Genomic DNA, 12,788 nt, shown 5'->3' on the forward strand with positions numbered 1-12,788 from the left:
GAAGATTAATTTTCAATATAATTTTTTATTTAAAATAAATAGATAGCGTTAAATAATTGAATGCAAATTGTTGCTATATTTATTATCAAGAGCATTGATAGTAAAATTTGTTAAAATATTAACTGTAATATATTCTCCAACTGTATAATATGTCTGTAAAAATGGAATTTTACCTAGTATTTTGTAACCAATTCTATATAATAGAGGAATCTCAACTATATGTCTACTTTCTTTTTATAAATAAATTTCTTATACTTGTTTGGAATAAATTATTACCATGCTTTTATATTAATGTATGTACAAGTAATTTATTATATTTTATATAAACTGATAAAAATATATTTCATATTTGTTCCATGCTTATTTTTTTTTATTAAAATTAACATCCAATCTTGTAAAAATATTTTATGACTATATATAGACTAAGGTAACACGGCCGAAGGCCAGGCAAAAACGGGCCAAAGCCCCGCCCAAAATTGGGTCTGGATGAAGCCCCCATAAATTTTTTAATCCACCCTTATCAGTGTCTACATGGCCGGGGGGGTAGGAGACAAATGCCTCCAAAAAATATTGGCATTGGGGGGTAGGTATTAATTTTGGGGGGTAGATATTGATTTTTGGGGGGTAGGCATTTGTTTTTGGGGGGTAGGTATTGATTTTTGGAGGGTAATTTTTGACTTGTATTATGATATTTTTAAATCCAATAATCGATATGATTATCGTTGATTTTCTGAAAAATGTCAATTAAAGAAAAGATATCTGTCAATTTATAAATATTATACACTATATTTATTTTTTTAAATTTTTAGAAAATTCATTTACATAATGGGATTTAGATTTTCACAGTATCAATTTTAAATTATCAATATATATTTTTTTATAATAAGGACCTTTTGAATAAAGAATCCCTTTTATGATAAGATAATCCTACTCAATTAACAATATAAAGAAACATTTTTGGATTTTAAAAAGGTAATTTTTTAAGCATATAATTGCATTTTCCTTAATTTGATGATAGATAAATAAATATAATAAAGAATGAAGCTATTTTTATTTAATCTTAATATGTATACTTAATAAGTTATCTGGGTTTTGAACCATGGCAATTATTTTTGCTAATAATTTTTTAAATAATCATTTTCAATGGGGTAAATATTACCACATTTTTGTGAGGCAATCAGGTTGGACCCATAATTGATTTCTATTTATGATAAATGATTCTTTGAGGTAAGTGTAAATTATATACAAAATTATAAGTGAGAGGTGAAAACCATTGTGTGATAAAAAATTTGTTAAAAGAATTGATAAATTTTTTATTTCATTATTAGATAAATTTTATATAACATCAAATTTTCCATAATATATTTGGCCTTTTTTCTAAATATTTATAGAAATCTTGGGAGAATGAACAGATAATCTATTCCTCTCATTTGATTATTGATTTAAGAAAAGATTTCAATTAAATGAATTGACAAAGTGATTCCATATACTGAAATATTGTTTATTTTTGTTAACAATAAATTAAATTTTTGGATATGGCTTGGGAATAATCTTTGAAACCTATGATGTGGTTTGGGTTTGGATTTCCATTAAACATGAACTGGGCCTGAAAATTATTTTTACTTATGACCTAGGCTGGATGAAGAAATCAATGCCAGTGAAGGTCTCTAATTTCAATGATTAAAATATATCATTTCTCAGACTTTATTTGAAGATAAATGAATGGGCAAATCACAAATATGCCTGTTTTCAATTATTTGCAAAATTTATTAGGATTGTTAATTTAAAGAAACTATGATTTCAAAGCATCATACATTTCTAAAAATTGTTGGACACTAAGAAATAAAGAAATCAATTGTGAAGTGTATAATGGAGGAAATATTGATCCATGATTGTTTTGGCATAAATAACAAAAAATATTATATTTTTTGTGACCATGCATTAAGCTTACATATAATATAATAGGAATCTTTTAAGAAAACATTATCAAAAATATAAGTTAATAGCTGATAGTCCATTATGAATGACTGGTAATCAGAATTTTCTTCTTTATTCAATGATGGGTGCATAATAAATTTCCTTTATATGATGATGATTGAATCAGTAAATTTTTCATTATTTTTATAAAATATGTTAATAGAGTGTATATTTATGAATTTTAATTTAAAAACAATAAGGGTCTAGAATATATTTTTTTGATTATAAATTACAAATACAAATGAATAAGAATTTATTTTAAAAGATTTTAATATATTTTTTAGATTAAAAATATAATACAAATGAATAAAAATTTATTGTGCACATATATTAAAATATCTAAATATATATTTCTTTAATATATTTTGTAAAACCACTGGAAAATTTTAAAATTACACCCTCATTTAAACAAATATAAATTTAATTTCTGAATCACACCTCATAAGATAGGAGAATTTTAAGATTCAGCCATCCACCGTCAAATAAAGGATAAAATTATGATTCTCCATCATTCTTGATGGCCATCAGTGAGTAAAAAAATATTATCTAAATATTTATTTCATTTTTATTCTAGATGCCAAGTAACAAAACAATATATAAAGTCAAATGTGACTATATTAATTGTAAAACTTCTAAAATAAGAAGTGACAAAATAAATAACCATTATAAACATAAACATCCTCATGTCAAGTTATCTGATATCAAATTTACAAAGATAGCTATCAAAAAGGATAATAATTGGGTATCCTTAAATAAAGATATTCCATTCAATATCACAAATGGGGTTGAAACCAAGTTACAAAAAAAATCAATAACATCTTACTTCCAAAAAGTAATTTTTTATATATATTATTTTAATTCATGACAATAAATATAAGTAAAAATAACCTTAAATTTTGTGAATTAGTAGAAACCAATTCTTCATCTATAATTTGAGCATAATACTTTTAATTTTTATTAAAGATAAGATTTTTAATATATAGGTACATTTTTATTATGCCCTTTATCAATTTTGAAGGAAATAAATTATAAGAATATTTAAATATTTCAACTTTTGTTAAAAAAAAATTTATATATTATAATTAAGAATAAAATAAGTCATTTGCCTAAAATTTTCACTACTCTTTATTTAATAATTAGCACAAATCTTTTATTGAAGATTCCCAAATTATATTATCTCATACAATGCCCAGTTCCAGTGATCTGCTGATTTTGAATAATGAGGTACTTAATTTAAATAAGATTTGTTTTATAATTTTGAAGGGAATAAATGAGGATATTCAGATATTTTCATGAACAAATTTTAATTAATCTTTATTTAATAATTAGCTCAAATCTTTTACTGAAGATTCCCAAATTATATTATCTCATACAATGCCCAGTTCCAGTGATCTGGTGATTTTGAATGATGAGGTACTTAATTTAAATAAGATTTGTTTGATAATTCTGAAGTGAATAAATTATGAAATATTTTCCACTTTTCTATATCTTAATTAAGAATAAAATTTTTATTAAAATTAAGATTTTCATAAGTAAACAAATTTTAACCACTCTTTATTTAATAATTAGCATGAATCTTTTATTGAAGATTCCCAAATTATATTATCTTCTCATACAATGCCCAGTTCCAGTGATCTGCTGATTTTGAATAATGAGGTACTTAATTTAAATAAGATTTCTTTTATAATTTTGAAGGGAATAAATGAGGATATTCAGATATTTTCATGAATAAACAAATTTTAATTATTCTTTATTTAATAAGTAGCACAAATCTTTTACTGAAGATTCCCAAATTATATTATCTCATACAATGCCCAGTTCCAGTGATCTGGTGATTTTGAATGATGAGGTACTTAATTTAAATAAGATTTGTTTGATAATTCTGAAGTGAATAAATTATGAAATATTTTCCACTTTTCTATATCTTAATTAAGAATAAAATTTTTATTAAAATTAAGATTTTCATAAGTAAACAAATTTTAACCACTCTTTATTTAATAATTAGCATGAATCTTTTATTGAAGATTCCCAAATTATATTATCTTCTCATACAATGCCCAGTTCCAGTGATCTGCTGATTTTGAATAATGAGGTACTTAATTTAAATAAGATTTCTTTTATAATTTTGAAGGGAATAAATGAGGATATTCAGATATTTTCATGAATAAACAAATTTTAATTATTCTTTATTTAATAATTAGCACAAATCTTTTACTGAAGATTCCCAAATTATATTATCTTCTCATACAATGCCCAGTTCCAGTGATCTGCTGATTTTGAATGATGAGGTATTTAATTTAAATAAAACTATACACTCTTTAATAATAATTAGCAAACACACAAAGTTATTGAAAATTCCCCAATTATATCTTTTTTTCATCCAATTATCAATCCCAATGCAAGCCAAAATATTTCAAACATTAAAGGCCCAAATATTATTCAATTATATAAAAAAAAGGAGCCTAATGACCCTTTTCATTTCATATTCTTTAGAATGACAAATATCTTGATTAATTTCATAATTTCCATAGGCCCATGTCAGCCATGTTCAAATATATTTCAATATCCTGTTACTCACAAAAGGTTTTTAAAAAATTTAATTTTTATTAATTTTTACGCATCCATTATTTCTACTTTTAAATAGGAGCATGAATATATCCTATTATAAAAAGGTTAATATTGATGGTTCCCTCAAACCAAGAAATTGGTTATCCTATAGCACCACTTTAGACAAAGTCTTTTGTCTTTATTGTCTTATGTTTGGTGGCCCTAAATCCAATACTTTTTGGACTCAACTTGGAGTAAATAATTGGAAAAATTTTAAGCGTGACTTAGAGAGACATGAGTCATCTTCTATTCATAAGGATTGTGAATACACCAACATGACTTGGCTTGCAAATAAGCGTATTCAAGATCATTTTCTATCAAATAGGCTTGATATAATAATGGAAAATCGTAATATAGTTCATAATATTATTGATGCCATTATATACCTTATAAAATGTAACATAGCCTTTTGGGGCACTAATTCGAATGAAGGTAATTTTATGTGCCTCATAAAATTAATGGCAAAAACGGTTCCAACTTTACGGGCATACATTGATAACAACGAAAAATTGAGGAGAAAAAAATCAGATAAAATTTCAAGACCTTATATAAATTTATTGTCATATGGCCATGTGAAAAAAATTATTGAAGTCATTAAGATAAAAATAATAAAATGTATTATTCAAAAAATTAAAGAGAATTGTGCCTATAGCATCATATTAGATGGAACATATGATGTGTCTAAAAAAGAATGCATTGCTTTACTTGTAAGATATATAGAAGATGATCCGCATCCACATCCTGTAGAAAGGATCATCCATGTTTTTACAACATCAGAAACCACCGGGGAAAATATAAAGAAACATGTTTTTTCTAAGTTCAAAGATCTTGGTCTTCCTCTTGATTATATGGTTGGGCAAAGTATGGATGGTGCAGGGAATATGAGAGGAGTATACAAAGGAATGCAGGCTTTAATATTGAAAGAGGCTCCAAAAGCCATATATATTTGGTGCCATGCACATAGGCTCAATTTAGTAGTTGCTCATGTTTGTGGATGCAAAATAGAAATGAAAAAGGTAATGGGAATATTGGATGAGTTATATAATTTCATGAATGGGGTAAGACGTCAAGGAGTGTTTGTTAAATATCAAATGACAAAGTCTAAAAAATCTCTTAAAAGAATAAAAAATACAACAAGGTAAATATAATATTTTTAATGTAACTTATCTTTTTTTAGAAATTGGTCATCATCTTATAAAGCTGTAGAAATTTTTTTAGATGTTTATGAACATATTATAGCATCATTAAATGAATTAAAAGATTCTAATGACCCAAGCACCTCTTCTATTGCCGATGGATTATTAACAAGAATTAAGGATGAAGATTTCATATTAAGTCTATTTATTTTGAAAGAAATATTGAAATGCACACATGAGGCTTGTATTGAAATGCAGGCAGTTGGTAATGATTTGGCTATGGTAACTAAATTAATACAACACACAAAAAATAAATTACAAAGACTAAGAGGTTAAAATTAGTTACGATTTCTATAAATAATTTTAAAATGTAGCTAATGGGGATAATATTTTTTTAAAATTGCATTCCTTATCTAACAGTTATTTGAAAAAGAATAATGTTACAACGGAATTGCATAATATAAAATCAATATTCAAATTTGATCAAACAGCATTCAATAATTATGTTAAACAAAAAAAAAACAAGTTGAATAAAAAAAGATTTAAAATTATTATTTAGCATTATAGATATAAAAGGGAAATATTTTTCCCTGTGCTTGATACAATCATTAATGATTTAAATGAAAGATTTAATTATGATTGTTTAAATTTTTTATCTCAAATATCTCTTTTTACACCAGCTGGAATTATAGCCAATGATAGAATAGAAGGGTGGCAAATATCTCAAATTTGTCATACTTACCAATTAAATGCTCAAGATATTGCTCGTGAATATAATGATTTTCGATCTTTATATTTGGATTCACAAGCAATCATTTATTGCAAGGATCTTTTGAAAATAAAAAAGAATGATGGGTTATATATTGATGAAAGTAATTTATTGATATTTTATTTAAAATTATATATAATTAAAGGTATTGTAAACGATGAAACCGAGGAAGATATCAATAACGATAACATAATTAATACAAAAAAATGGATAAAATATTCATTTATACTACCATATCGTCTTTTAAATAAATTAAATTCTTATTCTAATTTATATTTATTATATAAATATTTATTGACTCTACCAACTACTTCTTGTTCAGCCGAAAGAGTGATGAGCAAAGTCAAAATAAATAAAACTAGAATGCGGAATAAAATTTCTGACCCCTTTTTAGAAAATTTACTTCTAATATCCAGCGAAATTGATGTTTTTGAAAGATTTAAAATAGACGACATTATAACGCGATTTGCATCTACGTCTAAAAGATTAACTAAATTATTAATAAAATAAGTTATATCTTTTTCACAGCTAATTATATACGCCTTTTTAATAATGTAAATTTAATTTAATAGTTTTTTATATCATTCTAGTCCGGTGCATAATATAATACTATATTCATTTTATTTAAATATTTTATAATAGTTATATTTACATAAATGTTTTTATAATTCCAGTGCAAAATATATTATATTCATTTTATTTTAATATTTTATATAAAACTTATATTTACATAGATGTTTTTATAATTCCAGTGCAACTATATTCATTTTTTTCTCATATTTTATATAAAAGTTATATTTACATAAAAAAATTTATATTTCCAGTGCAAAATATACTCTATTCATTTTATATTTTATATAATAGTTATATTTACATAAATGTTTTTATAATTCTTGTGCAAAATATACTATATTCTTTATTCTAATATTTTATATAAAAGTTATATTTACATAAAAATTTTTTTTATATAATAGTTATATCTATATGAATGTTTTTAATTAATATAAAGGCATTAGTATTTATAGAATCAAGCTATACCTCTTTAAAATTACTCATTTTGTTTTTTTTACTTAATATAAAGGTATTAGTAATTATAGAATCAAGCTATACCTCTTTAAAATTACTCATCTTATATTTTTTTACTAAATTTTTGATATTTTTTTATAGTAATGTAAATATGTTATCTCATTTAATACTATTATATTAATTTTTATGAAAATAAATTGATTATCAATCAAATTATGAAAAGATTGCACTACCTACTTAAATATAAGTTAATTGAAAACGGATAGTAACAATAGTTATCAGTTTGTAAATTTTTTTTTCCAAAGCAGGTCTGAATGTTTGTAAGGGTATAAATAGTGACTTAATATAAGATTTTCTTGATTAAGGCAAATATCGCGGCCGAAGGCCGCGAAATTTTTTTAGGGGGTAGGGGTAGATTTGGGATGGGGGTTGCCTCCATCAAATTTTCTGCCATGTAGACGCTGACCCTTATGAAAATCCTGGTTACGCCCGCCTATGAAACGTCTACACATTTAATCATTAGTGGCGTCGTTAGGGGGTGGGCATGTGCTCGAGCCCCTGAAGCAAAAAGTTTTTTTTTAATGACTCTTTAATATCCCCTTGAACTAAAAATAAATTGTTTTAATTGCTCCCTAAACAATTTATTTTATAATTCTATTGAGTAATATATAGATTTAATTTTATTATTTAAAAATTAATAAGACTATATAAATTTCTATTAAATAAATACTATTTTAATTATTAGATTAGATTAATACATATAAATTATATTTTCACTATGTCAGTTGCGATCAAATTCTGTGTTAAAAATATATTAATATCACTCACTAGCATTAACAGTTGAATCTTAATTGACTTTTATTATCTATATTATAATTTTCTGATGTCCTCACTACGTCATCGTGACGTCATGTCATCGCTACGTCATGTCATCTCTACGTCATGTCATCGCTAAATCATGTCATCGGTACGTATTTATTTTTATTTGTTGATTTTATTTATTTATTTTATACAAACAGATGAATGGAATTTGGAGAATTGATGGTGTACACATATTAAACATGGATTGAGAGATTTGAAAAATCGTATTTGAATTGATATAAACAATCCCTCAACTTTCTAAATATGAATGAAATAAATGATGTGAATAAAAAAAAACAATTCACATTTCAATGTCTCTTCATTTCTCAAGATTCAGGCTTACTTTTTATTTCACTTAATCCCTTCTTTGTTTTTTAGATTACCTTATCAATTTTCATCTCATATTATTAATTACACATTAATGAAATCTCTACAAGATACTCAACTTGTATATTTATTTTGAACATACTCACAATTTTTTTAAGTACTTACATTACAATTTTTTATCTCATATTTTTCTTTCATAACCAATAATTAAGAAGATAACCAAGTATATTCAAATATTTAAATATTCTTATCCTAACCTATTTATAATCTCCAATCCTTATAAATAACTCTTTCTATATTTTTTTCCCCTGCCTTAATGAATTTATTTATCACTAAATTTTATTATCTCATTCTTTTTCTTTCTATCTCTATTATCTATTAATCACTATCTCTCAAAACCTTATCAATTCTTTTAATTTAATTTTTATAATATAATAATTTATACCTTCTTTTTTTCCTCCCTTTTTTAATCTTATTTTTTAATTACCTTACAATTAATTAACCTTAATCTTTATAACATTACATTCATCATGTTATTTTTAACTTTTAGAATATCATAATAGGCTTGATAAGTCCCCCAAATGATTTTTTTGATGATAGCCTTCCAACTACTAGAAATATGCATCTAATATTGACCCATCTACCGGTTTTACATTATTTTAATGTTTGTTTAATTTCCAGTTTTATTTTTAATCGTAACAATAGTTTATTTATATTTTTGGCTGATTTAATTATTTGTCTAGGCTAACCCTAATCCCTCACATTGCTACAAAACATGATGAATCTATTATTAAAGATAAGCAAAGAAAATAATGACGATTAAACAAACGCCTTACCCGTTCTAAAGTTACTGGTAGACAAAATAATAAAGAACTATCCTTGGAATGAACTCATTTTTGTTTTTTTTATCTTATGTTTTATATCTATGTTTATTTTATTTTCACCCAGTTCTCCAAATGATATTTCTATCACCAATACCACAATCCCTATGCCACCTCCGCCTATTTTTCAACATATATGAACATTTAATTCTGTACTATCTTTCACTTCACTAGGAGTTAATATAAATATTACTTTATCCGATTCTCTGAGAAACTTTCATGAATATTTAGAGGAATGTTCAAACTTGAATGTACAGTACCGCCAATTTCATCAACTTTATTAATGAAAAATATGCAGTAGTTCTGTCGTGGCCTTTATAACAATACTTATGAACGTTTTATGGTTGAGTTAACATTGTCGTTCATGATTCTATTTTAGAAGGGGATACCAATGCTGACATTGACAGAAATATTGTTTTGCGTGTTCAAACTTGAGTGTACAATACGGCCAATTTCATCAACTTTATCAACGGAAAAATATTCAGTAGTTCTGTCGTGGCCTTTATAACATTACTTACGGCCGTTTTATGGTTGAGTTAACATTGTCGTTCATGATTCTATTTTAGAGGGGGATACCAATGCTGACATTGACAGAAATATCGATTTGCGTTCTTCTTTTACCAGTATCCCAAGCATAGGCATATCATCTTTATCAGGACATAATGTGTTTTGTACACTTCTTTGTTAATCCGTGATTACTTTCATCTACAACCAGCGTCTACATGACAGGATTTTCACTGGATGCAAACCCCCTTCAAAAACCTTTGCCTACCCCCTAAAAAATTCCACCGCCTTCGGCGGCGGTGTCTGTCTATTATTATTTTCACCTTTTTAATTTATTGATACTCTTTTTAGAGAATTTATCTAGGATAACTTAAATTAATCCATCTCTACTACCAACTATCAATATTTTGTGAATATACTGAATTTATTTTTTAGATAATAAATTCAATTAAAACCTCCATTATTTACAATGAATTAATTATTATATGAGCTTGCTGAAATATCAATTTTTTAAATTACATTTAAAAAGATAGCAGAAAGTTTTATTTGGAAAACAATGTGTATGATTGTTTGCAATATATAGATTTGGTCGATGAATTGTATTATAATAATTCTATAATAAAAGTATTAATTTTTACAGCAATAAATTTTGTCCTATTTCATCTCAAAATTTAATAGATAACCCCCCAAAAAATTTATCCTGCCCCCATTAAAGCAGCCTATCCCCTACCCCTCTCAACAAATAGGATGCAAACTGTTCCTACCCCTCCCGCTCATGTAGACGCTATCTACAACCCTAAATGATATAAAATTATACATTAATTATTTCCTCTCCAGACGACCGCCCAGATTTATTTTGTCGCTTTTTCCATCTAAAATTAAAATGCTAACAAGGATTTGCTCTTAATTTTATCAAATACATAATAAATAATCCTCATTATTTTTTAAAAAAATTATCCTAAATTTATATGTCAATAATAAAAAATAACTTAAAAAATATATAAATAATTTGCATATAAGTTTCATTAGTGTTTAATGGCATTTTGTAATTTAAATAGACAGCATTTTTTTTTACTTAACATAAAAAAATATATATCCCTTATCAAATTCTTTAACAAATAATTTCAGAAATGCAAGACATACATTAAATTTATCCGAAAAACAACAATAACCCTATATAATAAACAACATATTTTTTAGATATAATTTTAATTGATCATATTACAAAAAAGTATAAGAGTCGGTTATTTTTATTTTATTTGTCATGATTCTCTAATAAGTGGTTGCCCAGGCCTTCCCAGTTTCCCTTAATACGGAATTTACAACGTGTTTTTTTTTCCATATTAGACGAATTGGTAAATCAGATATTTCCCGTTCATGTAATGATATTAAAAATTTAACTATCTCCGAGGCGGGAAAAAATTTTCAAAATTATAATGGGTAGGACTGGGCTTGGAATCTCAAAATTAATATTAGCTTGCACCTGACTTGGGAATATCTTTTACAAATTATTAAGGGTTGAGCTGGGCTTGATAAACTTTTTTAAAATTATAATATCTTGGATGCTTCCTAATATTATGAGCTTGAACCTGGCATGACATTTGTCGTAAAAAATGAATAAAAATCTCCTTCCCCGTCATTTTTAACGGGCTTTCTACTGGTTTAAATTATTATATAACCCTAATTAAATTAATATAATCATTTATTAATTGAAAATTAACAAATTTAATTGTATTTATCCGAGTTTAACATCACTAATCATCTATAATATTGATTTTAAAATTTATTTATCATGTCTCTTTCTAAAATTATTTTCAAAGTCCAAATCCATATAAGTATAAGAGATTTATTTATAAAAAGTAAGTAGACATATAGTTTATAATCCTCTATTATATATAATTATTTATAAAATATTAGGTAAAATCAATGACATATGTCATTAGGTAAAATGCCTCTTTTGCAGACGTATTTGACAGTTATATAATTTATTACAGTTCATATTTTTAAAATTTTACTAATCAATGCTTTTGATAATAAATATAAGTAACAATTTGCATTCAACTATTTAACGCAATCTATTTATTTAAAAAATTATTATGATTAAACATTTTATCATTCATCCCACAATGGATGTAAATTAGATATCTTTTCCTCTTTTTTACGTGTTTTTAGGAAAACTATTTTTTCTTCTTTGAAAAACAGTTTTGAGTTAAATTTTTAATACGAATATATTTTAGATATTATTACAAACTACTATTATTTTAAGATATAATATACCAACTAGAGAGGGTGCGACAATAATATATAAAATTTTAATTGCTTTCATGATATCACTCTGGTTCTTATCTTATAGTTACAAAATGTTTCATTTCTAATATGTCATCCTTGCAATGTAAATAACTCAAGGCTTCAATATATTTGCATAATTTCTTCTAAAGATTTTTAGTGTTTTTGTTTCATCAATTCTAACATAATAAATTCTGATATGGGCTACCATCGTGAGTGTCATGGATATGACTGTAAATTAACCAGCATCTATTATTGACGCAAATTTTTTTTTATATCAACCATCGAAAATATTTTATACTGTAATAAATAGATTTTGTATTAAAAAATATTATTTTTAGATATGTCTTGTATTGTTTTAATTATTTATATGTTAGTTTATTTTGTATGCAAAATATAATAAATGACAAAATA

At 25.1% G+C, this 12,788-nt stretch overlaps 1 protein-coding gene across 4 annotated transcripts; it reads left to right on the forward strand.

Moving 5' to 3' along the window:
* The first annotated feature begins 727 nt into the window (after nt 1–727).
* Nucleotides 728–7,628, forward strand: LOC135926845 (zinc finger MYM-type protein 1-like). Of its 4 annotated transcripts, none has more exons than XM_065462782.1 (16): nt 728–845; nt 888–972; nt 1,392–2,508; nt 2,552–2,809; nt 3,118–3,201; nt 3,307–3,390; nt 3,547–3,633; nt 3,743–3,826; nt 3,983–4,069; nt 4,179–4,265; nt 4,310–4,560; nt 4,622–5,722; nt 5,762–6,051; nt 6,095–6,245; nt 6,288–6,592; nt 6,635–7,628. In XM_065462782.1, the coding sequence occupies exons 4-16, from the start codon at nt 2,552–2,554 to the stop codon at nt 6,997–6,999; spliced, it is 3,234 nt and encodes a 1,077-aa protein (XP_065318854.1). In that variant the 5' UTR covers nt 728–845; nt 888–972; nt 1,392–2,508; the 3' UTR covers nt 7,000–7,628. The 4 variants fall into 4 exon arrangements, with proteins under 4 accessions (XP_065318854.1, XP_065318857.1, XP_065318863.1 ...); XM_065462785.1 differs by having other exon boundaries at nt 2,424–2,508; XM_065462791.1 differs by lacking the exon at nt 1,392–2,508.
* The last annotated feature ends 5,160 nt before the right edge of the window (nt 7,629–12,788 follow it).

The sequence above is a fragment of the Gordionus sp. m RMFG-2023 genome, chromosome 1 (assembly GCF_954871325.1).
Source record: "Gordionus sp. m RMFG-2023 chromosome 1, tfGorSpeb1-WG-v2, whole genome shotgun sequence".
In the NCBI taxonomy this organism is placed as follows: Eukaryota; Metazoa; Nematomorpha; class Gordioida; order Chordodea; family Parachordodidae; genus Gordionus; species Gordionus sp. m RMFG-2023.

Bases quoted from the DNA above. Each gene is read 5' to 3' on its own strand.
- LOC135926845 (XM_065462782.1), top strand. From the start codon at position 2,552: ATGCCAAGTAACAAAACAATATATAAAGTCAAATGTGACTATATTAAT. The intron at 6,052-6,094 runs GTTAAAATTAGT...TTTAAAATGTAG, and splicing joins TAAATTACAAAGACTAAGAG to CTAATGGGGATAATATTTTT. The intron at 6,593-6,634 runs GTAATTTATTGA...ATATAATTAAAG, and splicing joins TGGGTTATATATTGATGAAA to GTATTGTAAACGATGAAACC.